Source organism: Morchella importuna (genome assembly GCF_003444635.1).
Source record: "Morchella importuna strain M04M26 chromosome Unknown Morimp01GS008, whole genome shotgun sequence".
NCBI classification, from domain to species: domain Eukaryota; kingdom Fungi; phylum Ascomycota; class Pezizomycetes; order Pezizales; family Morchellaceae; genus Morchella; species Morchella importuna.
Window position 1 is genome coordinate 728,637 of NW_025763405.1, and position 22,195 is coordinate 750,831.

At 50.5% G+C, this 22,195-nt stretch overlaps 7 protein-coding genes across 7 annotated transcripts; 3 read left to right on the forward strand and 4 right to left on the reverse strand.

The window, feature by feature from the left end:
- Positions 1 to 2,153: 2,153 nt before the first annotated feature.
- LAJ45_03698 (uncharacterized protein) lies at positions 2,154 to 3,217 on the reverse strand (the record flags this gene model as incomplete). The annotated part of the gene is made up of 2 exons (XM_046113283.1): positions 2,154 to 2,542; positions 2,635 to 3,217. The coding sequence occupies 2 exons, from the start codon at positions 3,215 to 3,217 to the stop codon at positions 2,154 to 2,156; spliced, it is 972 nt and encodes a 323-aa protein (XP_045973576.1).
- Positions 3,218 to 4,984: 1,767 nt separating this feature from the next.
- Positions 4,985 to 6,067, reverse strand: LAJ45_03699 (uncharacterized protein; the record flags this gene model as incomplete). Its single annotated transcript, XM_046113284.1, has 4 exons — positions 4,985 to 5,044; positions 5,111 to 5,694; positions 5,770 to 5,908; positions 5,996 to 6,067. The coding sequence occupies 4 exons, from the start codon at positions 6,065 to 6,067 to the stop codon at positions 4,985 to 4,987; spliced, it is 855 nt and encodes a 284-aa protein (XP_045973577.1).
- Positions 6,068 to 9,166: 3,099 nt separating this feature from the next.
- On the reverse strand, positions 9,167 to 9,846 carry LAJ45_03700 (uncharacterized protein; the record flags this gene model as incomplete). The annotated part of the gene is made up of 6 exons (XM_046113285.1): positions 9,167 to 9,206; positions 9,307 to 9,367; positions 9,422 to 9,448; positions 9,510 to 9,532; positions 9,618 to 9,631; positions 9,754 to 9,846. 6 exons carry the CDS (start codon positions 9,844 to 9,846, stop codon positions 9,167 to 9,169), a joined length of 258 nt encoding a protein of 85 aa, XP_045973578.1.
- A 1,531-nt stretch (positions 9,847 to 11,377) lies between these two features.
- On the forward strand, positions 11,378 to 13,288 carry LAJ45_03701 (uncharacterized protein; the record flags this gene model as incomplete). Its single annotated transcript, XM_046113286.1, has 8 exons — positions 11,378 to 11,381; positions 11,444 to 11,511; positions 11,570 to 11,646; positions 11,742 to 11,816; positions 11,881 to 11,937; positions 11,997 to 12,429; positions 12,483 to 12,836; positions 12,893 to 13,288. The coding sequence occupies 8 exons, from the start codon at positions 11,378 to 11,380 to the stop codon at positions 13,286 to 13,288; spliced, it is 1,464 nt and encodes a 487-aa protein (XP_045973579.1).
- Positions 13,289 to 16,147: 2,859 nt separating this feature from the next.
- LAJ45_03702 (uncharacterized protein) lies at positions 16,148 to 16,738 on the reverse strand (the record flags this gene model as incomplete). Its single annotated transcript, XM_046113287.1, has 1 exon — positions 16,148 to 16,738. The coding sequence occupies one exon, from the start codon at positions 16,736 to 16,738 to the stop codon at positions 16,148 to 16,150; it is 591 nt and encodes a 196-aa protein (XP_045973580.1).
- An 803-nt stretch (positions 16,739 to 17,541) lies between these two features.
- Positions 17,542 to 17,946, forward strand: LAJ45_03703 (uncharacterized protein; the record flags this gene model as incomplete). Its single annotated transcript, XM_046113288.1, has 1 exon — positions 17,542 to 17,946. One exon carries the CDS (start codon positions 17,542 to 17,544, stop codon positions 17,944 to 17,946), a length of 405 nt encoding a protein of 134 aa, XP_045973581.1.
- A 3,051-nt stretch (positions 17,947 to 20,997) lies between these two features.
- On the forward strand, positions 20,998 to 22,166 carry LAJ45_03705 (uncharacterized protein; the record flags this gene model as incomplete). Its single annotated transcript, XM_046113289.1, has 2 exons — positions 20,998 to 22,100; positions 22,154 to 22,166. The coding sequence occupies 2 exons, from the start codon at positions 20,998 to 21,000 to the stop codon at positions 22,164 to 22,166; spliced, it is 1,116 nt and encodes a 371-aa protein (XP_045973582.1).
- Between the last annotated feature and the right edge of the window lie 29 nt (positions 22,167 to 22,195).

Sequence of the window (22,195 nt, forward strand, 5' to 3'; positions counted from 1 at the left end):
GTGATACATTGTGACTCACCCCTGTCTTGTCAGCCAAGACCGAGTGACACGCGATGTCTCCAAGACAGGGGTGCAGCTTGCGAGGGAGGAAAAGATTAGGCATCGTGACTATTCGTAGAGAGAGCGGATGATATCGATACTTCAGTCACTAACCACTCCCTAGTGAAGTCAGTTGGCAGTCGGTGTCATGTCGCGCCAGCAAAACAACCGATGACGTTGGCTGTGTGGCTCTCTCTGTGTCTTGGCATGGCCGAGTCCACCACACCGCGGCTCTTTGTCTCCCTTGCTTCTGTCGCCTTTCCTCCTCTCCAGTGGATATTGCTACCAGCTTTCCGGACTCAACAGCGACAGAGTATTTGCGCCTCGGTATCAGGTCTATCCTACGATGCTGTACCTCGGTGTCGGCCGGTGTCGTGTTGGTGTGTGTGGCCGCTCAAACCAGGCACAGATACCGTAGTAAAATATCGAGAGTCTTTGGCGCTACTTGTTAGAAGAGAGGATCTTAACGGAGATGGGTTCTGGAGTCAGGGATTTGCAGAAGTGAGTCAAGTGCGGATTATATAGCTCTATACTCAAGCTGGATTGGTATCTTATCCTTGCTGGCCACCACCGCTACTCGAATCAACTGGGGAATCGACAGCGGGTGGGATTGAGAGGGAATTAAGGCGATTGTCACTGAGGGGGTGCGTTTTATATCTCTACCCATATTGTCCGCGTTCATTGGGCGAACAACCACTACCGGCATATCAATTACCAATACGCTGCGGAGAAACTTATACTCCGAGCCGAGCGCTCCCGCGGTGGCTCCGTCCTTACGCCCACCTTGAAAGGGGATTGATAAGGCGGTCTAACCGCTGTGTGCCACGAAGACAAATGGTAGCACGCGGCAAGGACGGTCCCAGCTAATGCCAGAAAGCTCACTTTTACCCACCATACAATGTACTCTCCAAAGACGGTCCCCGTCGCCGCATGTGCTCCTTAAGTTACAACGGTAACGCCAATCCGCGCCAGTACCGACAGTATCCCGCACGCTACGCTAGTAGGGAAACAACCCGGAGGTTTTATCTCTATTGCGGATATGGCGGTTATGCTCTGTGGCGCGTGGCTGGCTGTGGTCGGGGTTGGAGATCAGGATTACCGGGGGTGGGGATTCTTCTGCCGTACCAGATACCATTTCTATCCATGAAACTTGCGAGCGCAGAATCCTCCTCTAGACAGCGACCTACGATTATTCTTGCGCTGTACGCATGAAATCCGTTCCCTATGGTAATCGTTTCACAAAGCTTTCTCTACGGCGACGTGAGGCTTTAAACTGTTGCAGGAACTAGGATATCTGGGCACTAGATGCATTGACGCATACTTCTTCTTGGGCAGCACATACCACCATGTACCACCGCCGAAAAAAAGAATCCACCTTCTAGACCCCCCGTGCAAAGGCACAACCATGTATTCGCCACCCAAGACGTCCAATTGCGCTTTTCGGCATCACCACTGATTGCGGCGACGTGAGGCTTTTGATGAAGGTTTTATATCTACAAGGGCGACGTTGCGTTGCGTTGCGTTACGTTGCGGCTCTTGAAGTGTGCATTTACCCGCATGACATGCATATCCGCGCCGCATACGTGCGTCTGTGGAGAGGGTCGGCCATAATTAGTAAACAAAATAATGCTCTACATGGATGTAGAGTATGTATCTTGTCCAGGAACAGCGGCGGCAGCGGGACTTAGCACGGAGGATGGAAACAGACTAGGTGTCTGATTGGATCTTATCTTATCGCACCTTACCTTATCACAACCTTACTTCCACCGACACTCCTCGGAATAACACCAACCTCCTATAGATTTATTCGAAGATGGGGTTTTCAACCGCAAATGTAAGTCAGATATATCACTCGCACCTGAATAACTCAAAAAAGAAGGAAGCTAAAAGACGTCTATCGTCAATTGTCTATATAGAGTTGTGCATATATTCAAGGTTCTAATATCTAGAGTCCTCATCCTCACCCCCGTCCCCTCCCACGAGTCTTCAAACCTCCCGACTCTAGACCCACACACCCCCTCTAGCTACCATTGTTTGATGCCACTCTTATGTATGAATTTCTGTTGTCAGGAGTACGCTCACCCAGCGTCGGGTGCCTCATCTAATAAGCACAGTCACATCACGTCAGCATGCGCATGGAGACCCTTCGAATATGGTTCGTAGAGTTTCGCCCGGGGGAGGAGGGGGGGAGTTAATATACTCACCACGTCCAGAGTTATCGGCTTATTAGTATCGGAAACGCCTACGGTCACACGATACAAGCCATCGAACTGACCCGCCGCCCCAGTGTAAACAGCGCCCCCCTGAAGCAGCGGAAAGGTAATATATCTGTTGACTTGGGCGTTTGGCGTTGTTACCCCCTCAAAGTTCTGAAAGTCGTGAGGCCAGGGACCTCCTTGAGCGGGCGTGATCTGGTCATTAGCAGCATTCATGCTGACCAGTTTCTCCGCGGCCTCCTTCACTTGGCGGCCGTTGAAGATAGCCGGAGCATCCGGCCTGTTGCCTGTAATTTTCTAGCTGTTAGTATGCGGTGCATATCCATGGTGTATACACTACGTAACGTGGGTATCAATATCAAAGATGAAGGGCACATACTTGGGCATGTCCAACAATCGCCCACACTGACCAGATGGTCAACACTCAGCGGGTTTGCAGGCGTAACAGGTCCCCCCATTACTTGGTTCGTCAGCTGCTGCGCCGCAGCTTTCTTCTCCCTCTGGTTTCTACCCCGCTTCTGGAGGCCCTGGCAGGGAGCACAATTTACAAGCTGTTCCTTCTGTGACGGCGGAGCGCCGCAGGCGTCGCCTGTGCGCTTCCCGAGCTTGCCGCCCTTGCCTTTGCCCTTGGCTGGCATGGGACATGACTTTGCCGCGCCGGTGCTTGCGGCCGTCTTCTTCTTCCCCTTTGCGCCGGCGGCGGTGGCGGCGGTCTTCTTTTTGACGCCGCCAGACTGGACCTTATTAACTATACTCTTAGACTTCGCCTTTGTGGTGGTTTTGGTTCGGGAGGCGGCCTTGTTTTTGGTGGCGGCTTTGGGCGCGGTGGCGGCGGGGGAGCGCTTGCTATGTGGGATGGGGTTGAGGGTTAGGGAGGTGGTGTCGGCCACTGGGTGTGGGAATGCGTCGGCCGCTGCCGAGAGCAGGAGGATGGCGGTGGTGAGGATTGTGGTAAACTTCATGGTACTTGTAGGGGGTGGGGGTTAGGTGGAAGGAGCAGGGACGGAATTGGTAACGGAAAAGGAAATTGAAAAGGGAATGGAAAGAGCAGAACCGGCTGCTAGGGGAAGAAAATGAAAAATAGGAGGGAAAGGGGGAATGGGCTGGTAGAAGGAGCTACCTGGTAAAATGAATGACAGTTGATAGAGCTGATGGAGAAAGAAATGGCTTCGGGGGGGACGGGAGGGAGTTATATATACATATCTGCCCGATACTAGGCTCCCGAAACTCATACCGCCACCGATACCGCTGACTCTTCACAGAGAAACCTAGCTAGACGCATGAACCTATCTCACTCCGGGTCCCCCCCCCCCCCCCAATTAGCCGCACCCTCGCTGCGGCGTATAAACAAGCGGCGGTGAGCGAGGCAAAGCCTGCCACGTTCCGGCACAGCTTTGTGGAAGTGCCTCGACGGCTGTTTTATTCTGGAATACTTTCACGGTGGCTAGGTAGACGTAGTTAAAGCAAATCACGGACAATTGTTGACGAGAAAAGTAAGAATAATCAGATCCTATACATTTTATAGCAAAAAAAGACACCACCTACCAATTCGCCAGCCAAACATATTCGTCATCTAGACAGTACCGGCGACAGGTCGAGCTAGCTGTCCATCGCAAAAACCGCAAAAAAAAAATAATAAACCGAACGAATTATAGATCAAGGCGCGTAGCAAGACCATAAAAAATACTAAATCGAACAAATCACAGACCAAAGCGCGCAGTGCACCGCGCCATATCTATAATCTCCCGCCATGCGCCGTCTGAGGAAAGAGACGGGCCTAGACTGTTGAATAACCCTGCGCACCTCCGCCGGTATAATCGAAAGTATCTGTTTACCGGCCTTGACTCTTCCTCTTGCGCGGCGGGGTGTGTTAGGCAGGAACCCGAAACTACATACCTTGTAATTGGGCTTTCATGGCCCCTGATCTCTCTAGATCTGATAGCAGATGTTTTCCACCCCATCCAAAATACCCGCGCACACACCAGCCCTCCCCCTCTCTCCCCCGCGCCGCCCCAGCCGCGGTCGCCGCTGCAGCAGGCGGAGCCACCATGGGGAGAAATATTTTGAGAGATCTCTGCCCGGCGCATGGGATAGGGATATAGTAGAGTGCCGGCTGTGTGGCGCGAAGCGCGGCTGTGTGACGCGAAGCGCGGCTATGTGGCGCATTGGTGCCTGTATCTGACTGGGTGGTGTTGGCTTGGCTTGGCGGTAAGCGCCTGTCTTGCCTCGCTCACCCACCGCCGCTTGCCTCGTGAAGCGATTTTTTTTTTTTTTTTTATCTTTGTTTAACTCATTAATTACATGCAGCCTTACTATGAAAAGTTATGAAGCGACGTTAGTACCTAGTAAGTTTATTTGTTTTTTTATTTGGTTATTTTGGTGGCTGGCTTGAGAGGAGTTATAGTATACCACACCCCCGGGGATGTGGTGAGTCTGCGCAGTTAATCTACAATGCGCGCCTTGAGATGCACGACGGGGAAGGGGAACAAGATGGTTGTCTTGTCCTATCATGTCTCTACTGTGTGAAATGAATATAATTCAGTGTGTATGTTTGTCTATTTTTCATATATCTATTCTATAGATTTCCGAATTCCTCACTTCCCATTTCCCCCATATTTTCCACCTCACCTTCCCATATTCCCATTGAACACCCCAAAACCACCTGCTCACAAAATTAAACCCCGCTCCGTCTTCATAAGCTCTACTTAGCTATAGCGATATTGCACCGCCTATTTCTTGCCCTTTTCCACCTTGACATAGGTGGTCGAGTCTCCGTTGGGATGCTTCATCTACACACACCCCGCTACATTAGCACCCCACATCGCCACAAAAGCATCACAAACGAGAAAACTCACCACATTGACTGTTTGTGGGATTTCATTGGCCGACAGCCCAATAGTCACACGAAACGCGCCTGGGTTTCCGCCCGTGTACGAGCCGGCTGCGAGCAGCGGAAACGTGATGTACTTGCTCAGATCGCCGCCAGCAGCAGGAAGCGCGCCCTCGGCGTTCCCGTAATAGTGCGGCCATTCCTTAGCCCCCAAGTCACCGCGGTCGTAGGTGATCAAGCTGCCGGACAGGTTGCGCTTGAGTGCGTCGACGGCGGCGCGCTTTACTTGCGGGCCGGTGAATTTAACCAATTGGCCACATGAATTGGGAGAGGGGGGGGGGGGGGGGGAGGAGGTTAGCAAGTTATGGCCGGAGGAGAGGCGGGGGCGGGAGGGAGGGAGGGAGGGAGGGGGAAAGAACTTACTAGCATTGGTGCACTGCCAACAGTCGACATCATCAACCAGGTCGTCAACGTTATCCTTCGCCGGAGCACTCAACACCAGGACATTCTTATTCTTGCTGCGCTGGTCCTTACCACGCTTCTTGAGGCCCGGGCACAGCGAGCAGTTTGTGAGCTTCTCTTTCGGGTGGGGGCCGCAGGCACGCTTGCCTAGGCCCTTCTTGCCGCGCGCCGAGGGGAGAAGGCATACTTCGGAGCTGCTGGACGCCTTCTACTTCGTCCTACCGGCGGTTCCGGCGGTGGTCTTTCTCTTGCCGGCTGTGGTGGCCTTTGTTTTGCTGACGCCGGCGGGTTTGGCGCGGGTCTTGGAGGTTCGGCTGGTTGCCTTTGTGGTCCGGCGGGGGGCCGTGGCGGCGGGATTGCGCTTGGAGTGCGGGATGGGGTTGAGGGTTAGGGAGGTTTTGCTTTTTGTTTAATTCATTAATAGGGTTAGGGAGGTGCTGTCTGCGACGGGTTGCGGGAAGGCATCTGCTGCTGCGGAGAGCAGGAGGATGGCGGTGGTGAAGAAGGTGGAGAACTTCATGGTGCTTGTGGGGGGTGGGGTTTAAGCGGAAGGAGTGGTGGAAATGGAAATGGAAATGGAAAAGGAAATGGAAAGAGCAGAACCGGCTGCTAGAGGAATGAAATGAAGAAGAAAGAAATAAAGTAAAGGAATGAGCTGGTGATGAAAGACAGGTTTGCTGTTCGATGGTGTTGTAGCTGTTGGGGGAGGATGCTCGAGGTTTTATACATGATGATACTGTCATTGACACCCTCGACACCGATACCAGCTACCAGACTCCACCAAGCCAGCACGCTAGGTAGCTACAGCCACTCTCTCCCAAAACCCGGCACATTGTCGGACAATGCTCCATACCCCCCCAGCAATTGTCAGTCAAGAAACCCAAGCAAAGCTTCGATACCGACGCCCATTACCGGCTGTGGGTCAATGACTAATGCCCTGAAAAAGGTGTTTTGTCCAAACACTACACTACAATTGTAGATAGCTAGCCCGAAACAGCGCACGCACACAGCCGTCTCGTATCAGCACTTGACATCCTTCCTTCCAGAACTCTCAAGCTTCCCGCCGCGCGAAAAGCGCCTCTGTGGCACATTATGTCCCACAAACCCACCTCCTCCAGCTGGCTTTAGCGCGTGTCTTGCTCAGCGTTGTGCAGGGCAAGGGTACATGTAGTTACGTAACAGAAATATCGGCAGGGGGGGGGTTTATTTTGGTGGGCGGGTTGGCGGTTGAGCTAAGCGACAGGGAGGGGCAGGTGGTGGTGGACCCTGCATAGTGACATGCGCCATGCGCCGTGGTTTGACAGATGTTTGTGCTGACGACAGCGGGCCTATGTGAGATTGATAACGGGGGTGGTTTATCCATTGGACGAGTTTGAGTAAGGTCTGTCTGGGACCTCAATGATCTCGTGAAGCTTGATATATCGTTTTGATGAAGAAGGTGATGGATGTGAATGGTGATAGGTTCTTGAAACTAACACTTCTGGTTAACCAACTACAACCACGTCTATAGACAGCCATTGGAGACACCTATTCCACAAAATTTGCTTAATGAGAGTTTGTGTTAGCAGCTATTGTAGACTCCCAACGTGTCTCAAAACCTATTCCAAAAAATTCACTTAATGGCAGCTACAAGTACAGTGCCAAAAAAAGAGCGGGTGGATCCAGTACCATACCTAGCAAAAATACCGTAAGGTTACGCACGATATTATTGCGGTATTGCTACGGTAGAGCGTTTAGGGTTCCGATTTAGTTCGGAGGTTTGCCCAATTCCGTAGTGCTATCTACAGTATGGGCTGGGGTCAGAAGTGGGGTGTGGCGCATGGGTGCGGCGCAGGGTGTTGCGGGCATGAGCTATCACTCGGCCGCACGCTTTTTTTCCCTCGCAATTGTCGGAGAAGCACAACCACAACCACAACCACAACCACCGTAATAGTTACGACCGTGGGAAATCAAGTCTTCAATTGGATAATTCTATTATATACGCTATAATACGGGATGGTGTCAGTTATACTTTGGGGTTCTAGAAAGTGCGTACTTTGTGTAGTCGGTTCTAACACTCAACTCGATAAACAAATTTTGAAAGCACCGACAGCAAAAAAAAGATCGTAATGGAATTACATGTATGTGACCATACTACACGCCTGTAAAGAATTAATATAGATTCAAGACCCCCCCCCCCCCCCCAATTCCCATTTCCCACTTCACAATTAGCATGCTCCCTCCCGTCAATGCGGCTCTCTCAGCCGGAGCCGAACCGCAAAACAACCCCGCCACTATTTTTTAGCAACCCCTCGAAACTCAGACCACACGACACCGCCGGCGGAGATTCCCACCACGAAGCACCTCGGATTGCGGCTCTAGCTCTCGGGATCTCCATCCTCATCGCGATCTAGCTTCGCTAATCTCCATCTCTGCTGACCGGCACAGGCTTTCGCACGTCCGGTGAAGCTACTGACAGGGGCAGGGTTATTATACAGGGATAGGCGTTGCGACTCACCAACTCTATCTCATCTGGTATCCATCATCCATGTCGACCTTCTGACCTTATTTCGTCGTCTGCCAAGAAGCATGATCTGTAGAGTACATGGGGTCGTTTGGTAATAATTTACTTGCCACATTGGTAATGCCTGGTGCGGCGAAGCAGCGGAGAGTTACCAAGCTGGTTACTCAGCTAATATTGGATATATTCTTTTTAGTTTATGCAAGGCGTTTGTGTCAAGTTCGAGATAGCGGAGACGAGGATGAATCAGACCCGCTGTTACACGCAGACCGGATATATGAGTAGAGAACATGAAGAGTGGGGGGATTCCTGTCTTGCGCGCCGCAGGTACCGTTCAAGTGGGTACGTACGACTCCTTTCCGGTGATGAGGAAAAGACGTGTAAATTATATTTCGTTTGTCACTAGATCTAGAATCTGTATAATACACAGGTTACCGAGCAAAGGGCTCCACAAGGCAAAAATTAGGGAACAGCACATGCGGCCAAGAAACACCCGGAAGTGGATGCTCTCTTACAACTTCTCTACCCGTCTCACGAGCGACGCATCGTGAGTTTGAAGATAGCCCCGGTAGAGTAGGAATTGGTTTGGTTGGTGCTCGAGTATATTCGCTAAGTCTTGGCCGGGTGGATCTGATCTGATAATCTTATCGACACGAGGTGGATAAGATAAGATTCGATAAGATAATCCAGCTCCAAAGGCTCGTGATATAAACCGAACTTCATCTTCGACTGAACAAACTAAACCTGCAATACCAACTTGTATGTAGATCATGAAAAAATCTAAACCGTCGCTGACCACTTACCGCAGCAAGAAACTAGCAGCCATTCGAAAACTTGTAGCCAGGGTATCAGCCCGCCGGCAGGTAGTTAATAGGTCCCTTAAACTACGCCCAACCCATGTTGTGTTCCCTCCACCGGCGCCCCAGGTAGCATCGATGTGGAATTCGCGTACAACTTGCTTGTTTTATTACTACATACAAAAATAGATCCTTTTATACTAATAGGCAGGCGGCCAAGGGCGGTCAAAGGTAGGACTTTGTGGGTGCGTGCGTGCGTGCGTGCGGGTGACGGTTTGTGACGCACCCGCCAGTAGGAACCCTTAGTATGACTTCGCGCGCCCTAAGCCCTACCACATCGACTCCCGGGATAGGACACGTGCCTAATCCAATCCTTCAGTTCACTCTGCCGTCATGACCAATGCATATCTTGGCAGCGAGAAGCACGATAATAACGATAGGAAGAGGCATAGAAACACCTACCCGCAACCGGTCGGGATGTGGGCCAGGGTGGCCGTGGTGCTCCTAAATTGTCCTGCCAATGCTTCTATACAGTTAGATCCCTCAAAGTAATTCATGGTATTTTTACAGGTCCCACTTTTCGTAGACAGCGGTGAAGCTGCGCCTAGCGCTAGCGCGTCTTAGCTCCCGCGGCACAGAGCAGCGGCGTGGATGACAGGCTGGACCGTGGAAGTCCTTCATAGATAAGCTGCCGGCACTGGTGAGTGAGGAACATAAATTCTCAGCACAACAGCACTTGCCCCCTCCCCCAGAATCAGATCGAGTTCACCTACGGATTTATGGAGATCTGTGGGGTTTAAGACACCCGGCCGGCATCGGCAAGTGCACGTGCACTACAGGTGCATTCGGTTGTCACGGCCGGCCTCCCTTCCAGCCACTCCCGCCTCGCTCTTATTCCCTTCCACTCACAGTTAGAATCACCCCCCTCGAAAATTTGCAGTGTCCCTTCGGGTTCAATCGAGCGTTACGACGCGTTTCTTCACGGGGCGAGTGGGAGAGCATCCCAACTACCACCACGAGATCCCGTGGTGAAGACTCAATGCACAAAAAGATATTGGAAGCTTTAGATAGGATCGTCTCAATAGCGAGTATGGTTTATGTCATGAGATCAGCCGCTTTGCATAACTGAATGAGGTAGTTAAGATTAGGTGCTCGATGAATTGATTTCTATTGTCGCGTCGAAGATGTGCGTGGTGACGTGTAGTCGTGAGTTTCCCTGTCTTAGGCATCCGGTGATCTACCTCGCTTTCCATTACGCATAAATTATTTATGAAATGTGGTAACTACGTGTAGCCGGTAAGTAATCCCCAGAGGTAAAGAAAATGGATAAATGTCTCTCCATTGATTTTAGCCGTAGATTCCTCAACTAGCTAGTCGTAAATTGAGGTTCCGGAGAGCTGCAGAGGCAGTCACTCACCCGAAGCCCTGAGGGCGTATCTGTGCAGTATAAGTATTTTTGCGTGGTGAATGCATACACTTCATTGTGCGGGTGCTGGGCAGAGATGGGTTGTTGGGGGGGAAGGAATGCTGTACCTAACAATCGCGGCTATGTCATAGAAGCTTAGCACAACTGCAACTCCGGTTGATCAAAGCCACACAAGCGCGAGCAGGGACGCACAGACGCTTAAATGGACAAGTAAACTCTATACCTTGGTCAGGTGGAAAAGCCTCATCCTTTTCCAGCAGAGTCAAAAGGTGTGGTTTTCCTGTAGTCCTCATGGGATCCGAAATTGGTACATATGTATAAGGAAGGCACTGTAAAAGTTTGAGTTTCCCACTCTCGGGAATTCCCTGTTTACTCCTACTGCATTTACCAGTAGTATAAAAGGACCGCCGTTTCTCTTATTGCATCAAGTGCAGCTCTCCTCTATCTACCTGTGCGAACTATTCCAACACGCACGCGCGCGCGTTGTGCTGTGTAACGCCAACCCTGTGCCGTGCAGAATATAGAGTAAGTCAGAGGAGATCTATATAACCGATTGGTAAGAGATTAACTCAATCAATGCTCAATAATTGGTGATGCTAGCCACGTTTCCCTTCCTTGGCCGAGAGAGAATGACGAATCCACGGGTGGTCCAGGCGTGCACAATTAAGTGGCAGCGACATCGAAAATCACCATATAAAAATGGGGATCCTCAGACTCAGCCCTGCTGGTCCTGCTGCAGCGTACTCGGGGCAGGTAAAAAGTACCGGACAATGCAGGTTTTGGTTCACCAATGGGCGCGCGTGCTAGGCGTGAACCACTGCAAAAAAAGCCCAGAGACAAAACTTGCATTGTCCGGTACTTTTTGCCTGCCCCGAGTAGTAAGAACCTCTCAACGTTATTACCGTACTCATTCTAGTGCGAGATGCCCAGATGAAGCATTGGATATCTGGTTGTGGGGAGTCCGGGAGGGAGATTAGGAACGCGCCCAAGCAGCCCGATTTTAAACCTAACTGAGTAGCGAGATCGGAAGCGTGTTTACGACAGTCGGACAAGGACCGAATCGGGGAACGGGAGTACAAGGCCCAATCGATCGCCGACTGCGCGTGAATGGGTAGGATTGAGCGTGTTGTGGTTGGCAGGCTCTAGCGAGCTGAATCACCTCTCAGCAAGTAGTTAAGGGGTCGATATCAGCGAAGAATCTTGTTTTGAAGACTTGTAGTTTCTTCCCTAGAATTCCACTCGTATGTTAACCTTAAGCATTCCATTGTTTATGCAAGAAAGCTGACAGCGCAATACAAGGTCCAGGACAACCCAGCAAAGCCATTCCCTAGTCCGTATACCAACATGCAGAATCCTCCAACCGAAAACCCACCAAGGTTTGTCCAGAGTGGTGATATTCTTTGCCAGAAAAATGCATGGGGTGATGTTATCAAGTTCTTTCTTCTGAACTATGGGCTTCATGCCCTCACAGTCCTTACACCCGCTGGATCCGGAGCCTATATCCAGGTACGGAACATAGCATGGGCCTTGGTCCATCCGATAATTGGTATCACGATGGCGCTGGAAGCAATTTTTCAATGTCCAATATTTATAAAGGACAGATTGAAAAGGGCACAGCATGCGGGTGCGCTCTGTATGTTGGTGCCCGTACAGAACCATAAACCTTCGTAAGTGCAATAATCTACATCGTATTTAGCAAGGGAGTCGTCGGACTAAGGTCAGTAAGGGAGTTGCTGGATCCCTATTACTTCAGTATCCATGGCGAACATCCGGAGAAGCCAGTAGATTTCCGCGAACGAATGAAGAGATGGATCACCTTAGGCTCAAGTGCCTCGGTAGTTTCAACAGTCCCGGCCATAGGTGATTACGGCTATATCCGCGTTCCGACGAGCTACGATGTGACTCCGGACCTGAAGAATATGAGCGGTGAGTTCGGGATTAGCGACATCGATATCGCATGCAATTACAGTGTATTTAAGCCGCTTGCGGCTATCGCGCAAATCTGTTATGGATCGTTCGAGTTATACCAAGGGCGAGGTGACCAGATGTCCCACTTCGGATACGCGGCGTACTCATTGACAATTCTACCCTATGTGTTCATGTCATTTCTAAATCTCATTGCTGCGCTCTGCCAACCTGAATATCCGTACCTCTATATGGTAAACTGCCGGGGGATACTGCCACGGGCTGCCCGGGGACGGGAGCGCCGCAGGAGCAGGTCCAGGGCCCAAGGACTTTGGAAGGGCCACAGGAAAATGCTATAAACCTCCCGATTCCAACCGAACCACCGTACACGGTAACACGCCCACTTGGTTCGCAGCAACTACAGGCCACAGTTATGGAGTCCGAGAAAATAGAAGTGCAACGGGATTCAGCAACTAACTCCCCAGTTTCACAGACAGAAGGACAACCGGACCAGGCCGCTCGCAGCGCGGGATTGGAGAGACCAGAGTATCGAAACGTAGCTACAGAGATGGTGCCCTCCCGTAGATTCATAAGCTGTGCGGTGGGAGAGGCTTGCGTGGGAGCCCCAGAACAGCCTTCAACTCCGGCGTCCGAATGGGAGGTTGGTTCCTATAGCCATGGGAGTGATTGATGGATCTTTACTAAAAATAAGCGCAGATATTCCGGAGCTATATGATGCCCTTGACGGTTGTCGCAGTCATAGCACTGCCTTATCTGGTGATATACTGGCTCACCAACTTCGATCCCGGCCGGAGCACAGCCGAACAGCGATGGTGGATCATGACCTCCTTGGTGATCGGTCATTTCTCTCTCATTCTGTTCATAGTGGTAGAAACTCTTCTTGATCGCTTCGCCGGCGAGAACGTTGCTGCTGGTGTTGCGGAGGGGATCTGGGAGGGTAACTGGGGAGGGATTCCTAGATTGGTGCCATCTGAGAGGCTACCGCCGTACGCAATTCCATTGTATCTCTTTTTGATTAGTTTTCCGGCGATAGGGGCCTTTGTGATGGTCGCGAGGATGATGCTAAGTTATGAGATTTGTACTACTATATGATCATGATGTTTTTTATGTTGTGTGGGATGCCAAGACCGGCTTGTGTAAGAGTATACCTTTTTTCCTTTCTTTCCCCCGGGCCCTTGTCGCCTGCCTTTCCATCTTTTATCTTTCTCTTTCCCTGTTTTTCTTATTCACATCTATGGATATATGTAATAATGCGGCATAAACTATCGTTATAACAACTAGCGTTGCGGTGAACTTGAGAGAATCTAACAAATAGTGATGAACGGCCGGAAGGTGATAGTTGCAAGCATCGATTGAAACTGGATGTCTATAGCATGACGTGGCCTCCACGTTGTTAAAGGTCTACGCGATTTGACACCATATAAGATTTGGCACGCTCGGTGATGCCAAAATATGCTTGGACCATCACGGGGGTAGCTAATGCAGAGCTCGAGTAGTCGATATTCCCGCTCTTCCTAATCGCATTCAGGGGTAGTACCTTCATTGAAGAGACAAAATCTATCCATTCCATTTCGACTGAGGAGGAATAACGTCAGGACCTGGGAACGGAGGACGATCCGGTTGTGAATTGAAGTCATAATCTGTCACTCGAATTACCGCTGATTGGAACAGAGCCCACAGGTATCAAGGGTGGGTGCTTTTAGGAGGTCTGAAGTTTGATATACCATAGGTTTGTCTCTGTGTATAGCTATGGCGGGATTTAATACTGAGTATAAGTTGAGTGCCGGGAAAGGATGAGAACAGAACATACTAAGTACTCTTGGCAGATGCCATCAGGCATTATATCGTAGAATATATAACAAGCAAGGGAGACACACTCTATCTTAGAATGAGTATCGGTGGAGATAATCATTGGTACGCATACTTCGATCAGACACATTGATAACGCAATTTCTACGAGCTGGGGAGTGTTTCCGCATAATTGAATTCAAAGGGGACTTCACCGGAGGATAGTATGCTTCTATATACTGACTGTCTTAGGCTCCATCATTATCAGTTCCCAGGCCAGGGAGAGAGATCGATACCCAATATATTTTGTTGTTGGACTTGCAAAATAAGTTACAAGATGGCCAGAGATTTATCCTTTAGGCTAATGATGGGCAAGAGATAAGACGAGACGATTTTGCGCCAAGTCTCGTTTTGTCTTGTATCGTCCCATTACAGTCTCTGAAGTTTCAAGACCTGAGGTAAGTCTCGAAACGAATCTCGAGGCTAATACAAGCTAAACTCAATCTGGGTTTGAGGTAGAAATTTGTACTTCAATCCGTTAATCTTTACTTTAGAGTAAAGACCAGATATTCTTGGCAAGAAATGATGGATAAATCTTGGGGCTAAAACGCACACATAATTTTTCAAAACACTGTGCATGAGGAATGAGGAAGTCTGAGGATGAGGAAGTCTGAGCATGAGGAAGCCTAAATATTAGGAAGCACCTTGCTTTGGATCATTTAACATCACTCGACATCTCGTCTTGTCCAGGGCCGTCTCGCCAGGTCTCGAGACTGTGACTCCCGTACCAATCAGTACTTCAGACAACCAGCTGATTCATGCGAGCCCATAACGATACACAGGTTACAAGTGCAATGCAGCATCCGGCCGCAAATTTGCCAAAGCATAAGGAAATAAAATAACGCTGTTCAATTTACGACCTCTGAGTAGATATTGCAATGTCCGGCCAATATATGTACGATCGAAGTCAATTATCCATGACATCTATAGATATAGATAATCAGTCACTACAGACTACCGATATATCAAGGTGAACGGTACAACATATGTTACATCCCTTCCGAACTCGGGAGTGGCTCTTTATCCAGTAAACATAGCTGTCCCGGACTCCCGGTAGAAGAAAATTCACCAATGGGAATACTTATTGACCACAACAACGAAGGTTATACTATTTAGAAACGATATATTCCCGGTGCTACATACAAAGCTTGGGATTAACTCATACACGTCCTCATTGAATGCGTGAACGGTGAAAAAAAAAAAGGTTATATCGTTATTGGCATAAGGGACGACAAAAACATTTTCTATAAAAGACTCGCCAATTCGTCTGGCAGGAATGCGGCCCGCGCCAAGGCTGTAAAATTTGCTCACAGATACATATAACTAAACATTTTATCCGTGGTCTCTTCTCACACCTAGGCTGGGATGCTCGGTTCCAAGGCTCCAATGGGTCCTTGATACTTGGAACTATCCGGCGGTCTACAAGCGTAACTTTAGGTCAGGTCCTCCAGCTTCCGGATTATTTTCACTCGATTTTTGAATACGGGTCATCAATTGGTTATGGGTGATTATTTGCAGACCATCTGTTTCAATGTCTTTGATTAATTAAAAGGATTCAATAACATTCCTGGTGATATAAGGAGCGATAGAAAAGCGTTATATATATCATTCGAACTCAACATAAAACCTACCTATGAAACAGAACTAGATATCACCAGCCTGGGCTTTATTTACTAACCCGGGTGTATAATCCTATATATAGCAGAACTAAAATATTTTAACTGTTATTGGGCTAAGTCTCGTTGGCTATTATACTACAGTCTGCTCATTGGAAACCCTGCTCAATTCTGGCGGGCAGTATTATCAGACGAAAGGATTCTAAAAGAATTAATGGCTAACTTATGCATGGGAATCATGATTTAACGAAACTGGAGTTTATTTGGAAACGAATAAATTTAATTCCTAATAATCCAAGCGTAATAAAATAAAAAAAAGGCATCAGGAAAAACTCATAACCATTAAAACGACCTGCGCAAATAACTGTGAAAATGTTAATTATAACAAAACAAATGAAGCAAACGCAAGCGATAACAAACGGAAAGGAAAAATATCACGGTGAATAGAATAAAAATATCACCACGTCATATCAACGATCCTCTGTAATTAAGTTTCAAAGGAGAGTACCCCCGACTTAGGAAAATACCAGGCCTTGGAAGCATAATTAAAATTTGTCGTCGTCTTGTTGAACTTCTCGCTCATAATTTCTTTTTGATCCTCATATGAATACGGTACATACGCCGCCTTCGATAACATAATTAGCTCCGCGCTGGCCTCCCTTGCGCGGTCACTTCTAGGGAAGATCCCAAATTTCTCCTCCAAAAGCCCGACAAAAATTGCCCTTTCATTCAGCAACCTCTCTTTCTGGTGATGGTAATGCTTGACGACATTCAGCGTCTGCTGGCCCTGCTCTGTGAGGTCATCGCCGTTGTCAAAGCGCGGGATCAGGGCGTTGGCCATGCGGTCTAGCTTGCGGGTGAACAGCTCAGAGAGGTTGGAGTCTTTGAGAACCTGGGCATACCTGGTGAGCTCGGACATGGTGTAGCTTGCCGGGACTCGGCGGCTGCGAGGGCCGACGTGTCTGGCGCAGTCTATGAGGGTAGAACTGAGCCTGCCCATCCACATGTAGAATTCTGCAAGTTGGGAAGCGCGGATATCGAGGCGAGAGACGACGTATTCATATTGCAATTGGTCCATTGTGTGAGTTTGGGTTTGTTAGGTATTCGGTTGGGAAACTGTTGTGTTAGAAGGTGATTTAGATAGAATACTAACTAGGTTGGTTTTGAAGGTGAGAGAGCTAGAGAATGCGGGTTAGTTTTGGTGGAAGATGTAGAGAATGTGAGCTAACTAGGGTCCCAGGTCTTAAATACTCGCAGGATTTTTGAAGGGTAGGGTAAGACGAGCTTCGAACTCCCATTGAAAAGTATGTATTGTTCTGGTAGATGTTTCTAAACGGTAAGCACAACCAATCAATTGGCTAGGATTTATAATGATATGCGCTGATGTCCACTTACGATATGAGTAATTATAGAATTCGAGTACCAGATATCGACAACACCAGGCGGGAATGATGATATGTGCTCCTTCGGCGACTAAGCAGAAGAGATTGATTCCAACAAAACTTGACGCTGTCAAGATCGAGGTTATCCAATCAGAAGCCTAATTGAATGAACTGATACGTACCTCGGAGAGATGGGTATTGGTCGTTTCAGATCCGGAGCTAAAGTAACTAGTCCTGGTTCTATGCCATCGGCCACATGGCAATACGACTCAAAGAACTCCAGATTTCTACAAGAAAGCCCCACACGTGGCTATCCTTGAGTTCCCGAGAAGCAATGCCATCAAGTCCACTTTTCTATACACCTTTCTCCGGCCAGCTATAGAAATTCATCCTAACAACTAACACCAGCACCCCCGGAGCCATCTGCTCATATAAAGACCTCCCACCCCCACTCCCTCCCACCCAGAAAAAACCACAACATCTCTCTCCCGCCAACATAATGGACACCTACCTGTACCCCCCACGCCTCACCGACCCCCGCTACTGGGGCAAAAAAGCCGCCTATATCTACCGCGCCACCAACGCGCGCGCTGACCTATACCACAACGCCACGCGCTTCCTCGACATCCGCAACATGCTAAAGTTCACCTGGCCGCTCGGGAAGCACCTTGACGTCTACGCCGCGCGCGAGGCCGATGCGGCCCCATTTGAGAGAGAGGAGAGAGTGCAGATGGTGGGGCTGATTGAGGGCATGTGGGTGTCGGTGGTGGAAAGGTTTGCGTTTTACGGGTTGGTGGGGCAGGGCGTGAGCAGTGCAGATGAGCTGTATTGGGCGGAGGTGAGGGCGTTTTATGCGGAGTTGGGGAGAAGGGTGACGGAGGTTGTGTTTGGGGATCCGGAGTAGGTGTTGGAGGGGGGATGGTTTGGTATGTGTTCGTTGACAGCGGAAGGGGCGGGATGCGAGAGGCGTGCGGGTTGATTGGTTTATGTATTTCTCACTCGGCTTTATTTGTTTTCTACTCCTATAGTTCATTATTGGGATTGATTACACTTGATCCTCTACCGGATATGGATCTATAGCAGTCGTTCATACGATATAATAACTTCTTACTAATGTAAAAATATTAAATTGTTAAAATTCATGATGATTATAGCTCGTGTTTTACTCATTTAAGAATTATGACGGGGGAGATACACCAGGAGGTAAAAATCTATTCGATTGAACGAAAAAATCTAGATCATGCGCCATGTATATTCCGCGAGAAACCCAATTCATATTTGATTTCAAAGATGACTGAAGACGCGCCATTTATCTATCTAGATTTGCGTATATACCTCATCTCTCACTCGGTTTTCCGGAAACCCCACTGTTAGTCGTTCAAACTCCCAACTAAAACATTGAGGGCGCGTAGAACATTCACCGGAAAGTAAATCCTCTAGGTACCCGCCCGGTGCATATATGGATCTATCGTGTATATACGGCAGCCCAAGCATATCAAAGGGCAAACACGATTTTTTTAAATGCACGACGAGGTAAAGCTGGTTGCCAAGACGATGCCCCTACCATTACGCACCTGCGCTGCCATCAACCCCGCCACCCCCCCCCAAAAAAAAAGTCTCCACAGCCTCTCCAGGCAATCCATCAACCAGTCTGACTCCCAATAACGTGCCGCCCGCCGCCCTCCTCACACGAATAAAGTATTACCCCCCGTCCCACAAAAAGCAATACTATACTAACTGACAGGCGTTACAGCATGCCGACGGCACCACGCGCCTTAACTCTGAACGAGCGCTCCAGGGAGCTGCCAGGATATGCACCCCTGGCTCGTCGCGATCGCTAAAGGGTGCCCGGACTGGTACATCCACCCCAGCCTCGTCTCGTACACCGATCGATCGCAGGGGCAAAGCCAAGGGGGTCAGCAGTGGTCCCCTGCTAGAGTTGTCATTGGCGGACTGGAGACTCCCGGATACACTGGGGACAATTGCGAAGCTGGATGGATCGTTGTTTGTGTTCTCGGGCCCGGTGTGGAGTAATGCGTGTATTTGGGAGGGGGGGGGGGGGGTGGGTAGGCTTGCGTATTATACAATGTGGTGCTCTGTAGGGGTCGTGCGCTTGTGCTGGTGGATCTGGCGTATGTGTGGGTGGAGCGGGAGGTGGTGGGGGGTGTTAAGAGGAGGTGGAGGACGACGGGGGTTGGTCCTGGCTGCTATCTTCTTTAGGATGGTGCGTAAACGGTATAATATTGGGGAATGCTACTGTGGGAGGGCGTCTAGGACTGTCGTGTGCGGTGGTGTCGGCTGCGGTGGGGGTGGCGCGGGGTTTTGTGTTTGATGTTTTGGAGAATGGGAGGGGTGTGGATGTGGATGTGGATGTGGATGTGGGTTGGGAGGAGGCGGGGTTTGTGGAGTTGGTGCCGTGGTTGCGGGTCTTGGGTGCTTAAAAAGCAAAAGTCATTGAAATATAGCCATTTCTGGCGCAGGCGGGTATAGTGGCGGGTTAGATATGTGTTTTATATGTGGGTAAGGAGATTCCGATCTCATTCCTACTTTGGTTCGACCGGCAGTCAACCCAGACCAAACCACCAACGGCAAATAACAACCCAACCGCTAACAACAACCATCCCCGACGCAGTCGGGTATAGATGGGAATAAAAATGTATGCTTTAAATACGTATAAGGAGCCCGATTGCGTGGTTTGGATCCCGGTCCTGTATTGATACATCTGGTACTCGACTAATAATATTGGCAACGTGCGATATTTCGCAACTCCCCCTCCCTGGGAAACCATAACCCCACACACCTCCCCACCGCACCACGGCGTCCGCACATCCGCCACATGACAGCATACGCGACAGCACCACAAGCCCCATCACACTCACTAACGAACAAAGAAGCCATAACCCTACGCCCCATCGGGTGTGGGGGGTGTTGCCTAGGACCGGCTAGCCAAGACTCACAGAGTATCACTCGTGTCTTGGCTTCCTGCGCTGCAACAGGGGTGGGGGGGCGGGTGACGCACTGTGAAGCGAATATGATATCTCGCGGAGGGTATTTTTTTTGGGGGGGGGCGGGGGGCGGGGGGGTTGGAGTGTCTGGTGTGGAGGTGGAAACCCATGCGATGGGTAGATGTTTGTGGGATGGTGAAGAGGTTGGAAAGATAGGATTGCGGAAAAAGGGGGGGGGGGGTGTTGGCCAGCACCTCCACTTGGGTGGGTTAAGGTGCAACTCCCCACCCGCATCACTGTTAATACACCAACACGCACAACGCCCTCTCGACTATAAGAACACTGGAATGCAGATTTGACGAGTGATATATCGCTGTACGGTCATGTCCGGGATGATGGGGCATGTCGGCGGAAAGGATGAAAGCGACTAAATATTTTATGCGCAGTACCGTCGACTGTGGAAGAGTATACGTATTTTCCTGTGTGGGGAGATGACGGGGGTTACGCCTGTCGTTGTTGGTAATCCTGCATTACGGTAGCGGTGGTGCTGTAGGGCGGCACCGTATGCTTGAGTCGGGGGAGATTGGGTGAATGTGGTAAATATTCACACCCGCGAAAAGAATATCAACAAACGGCGGTTGTAGGAATGGACCAACAACCACTCTTGATAACCGGAGCAGAGAAGGTAAGGGGAGTCACTTGATGGATGAGCCTCGAGTCAGATCAATATGTGATGATACCATGTTGACAATCTGCAACATCACAGTCGCGCTTAGCACATATTCTGCGGGAGCGAGAAAGCACTCGTAGTCAGTACCACATCCACCACTAGAATAGGACTACCCTTAAAAGCACCCCCACCACCCAGTCCTCGAACCTGCCAAACAGCCAGCAAGACAGATCCCCATGCACGATCCCTACAAACAACACCGACTCACCTGCAGCCACCCGCACCTCCATTCTATGGCCCGCCATAGAATACCGCCCCTGCACCCCGAAACGGCAATTCCATGCGGAGCCACACCTCCATACTACGGCCCTTCCAGGGTATAAATAGGGCGCCCTCTTCCGCCCCCCAGAGCCCACAAAATATTATATGCTTCTGCCACCAGCGCACTCCATTACCCGGTGCTCGCCTCTCATCACCACGCACGCGCCTGCCAATTGCAACCACCAGCATCAACCGCCATTCTAGGCTCCCCACCCCATCCACCCCGCCCCTCCCCGCCGCTGCAATGCCCGCCATCAAGCAGGAACTACCCTCGTCCCCCCCGCACGTCAGCCCCTACTCCCTCCGCCAGCGCCGCAAGCCCCCCGCGCCCTCTTGGCTCCCCGAGCAAGGCCGCGGCCATCTCTCGGAGCTGCCGCAAGCCCGGCGCGCCCCAAAACGACCCGCCGCCACGACGCTTGCCGCGCCGTTCCCCACAGTCAAGGAGGAATTCACGATCCTCGAGGACCCCCTTGCGCCGGCGTACTCCGAGGAGGACCAGCGGACGCTTGAAGAGGCGCGCTTCACGGTGCAGGAGGCGGAGCTGACAGCCGAGCTGGTCCAGGAGCTGGGGCTCTTTCCAGTGCAGAAGAAGAAGCATGGGCGTAAGAATGCTGCGCGGGCGAGGAGCGTGATGGGGCGGTTGGAGAGGATGGAGGCGTGTGCTCTGGCATGGGGACAGCAGGGTCGGTGTTTAGGTGCTGAGCTTGGGACTGCGGGGGTGGTTTTGAAGGAGGTGGGGATGTGGAAGCAGGCGCTGGAGGGTTGTGGGTGGGAGGAGTGGGAGGTGAGCGATGATGAGTATCAGCGCCGGGGAAGGGCTGCCCTGGAGGAGCTGCTGGGGGAGGTTAGGTTGGTCAAAGAGATGTTGCAGGTTGGGGGGCAGGGCAAGAAGGGAAACGCGGAGGAGAAGGTGAGAGCCTTGGCAAAAAGGTACTTGCAGGTGTTCCATCTGCTGGCGTGTGGGTCTGGGCTGGACGGGACCCAGGGAGTCGAGATGGAAGTAATCAGGGGGCAGATGGCCATGCTGCCAACAGGGACGGAGAGAACAGCGGAGGACATCCTTGCCCAGGAGGCGGCGTTCCTGTGCAGTGGAATAATCAATGGCCCTGGGGAGGTAAAAAAGTAAGTCGATGTCCTTACTCACGGATTCTGTGATGGTGCTGACAGATGCGCAGGGAAGAGTTATGAGCGCTTTTAGGTCGCTCCATTTCTGCTGG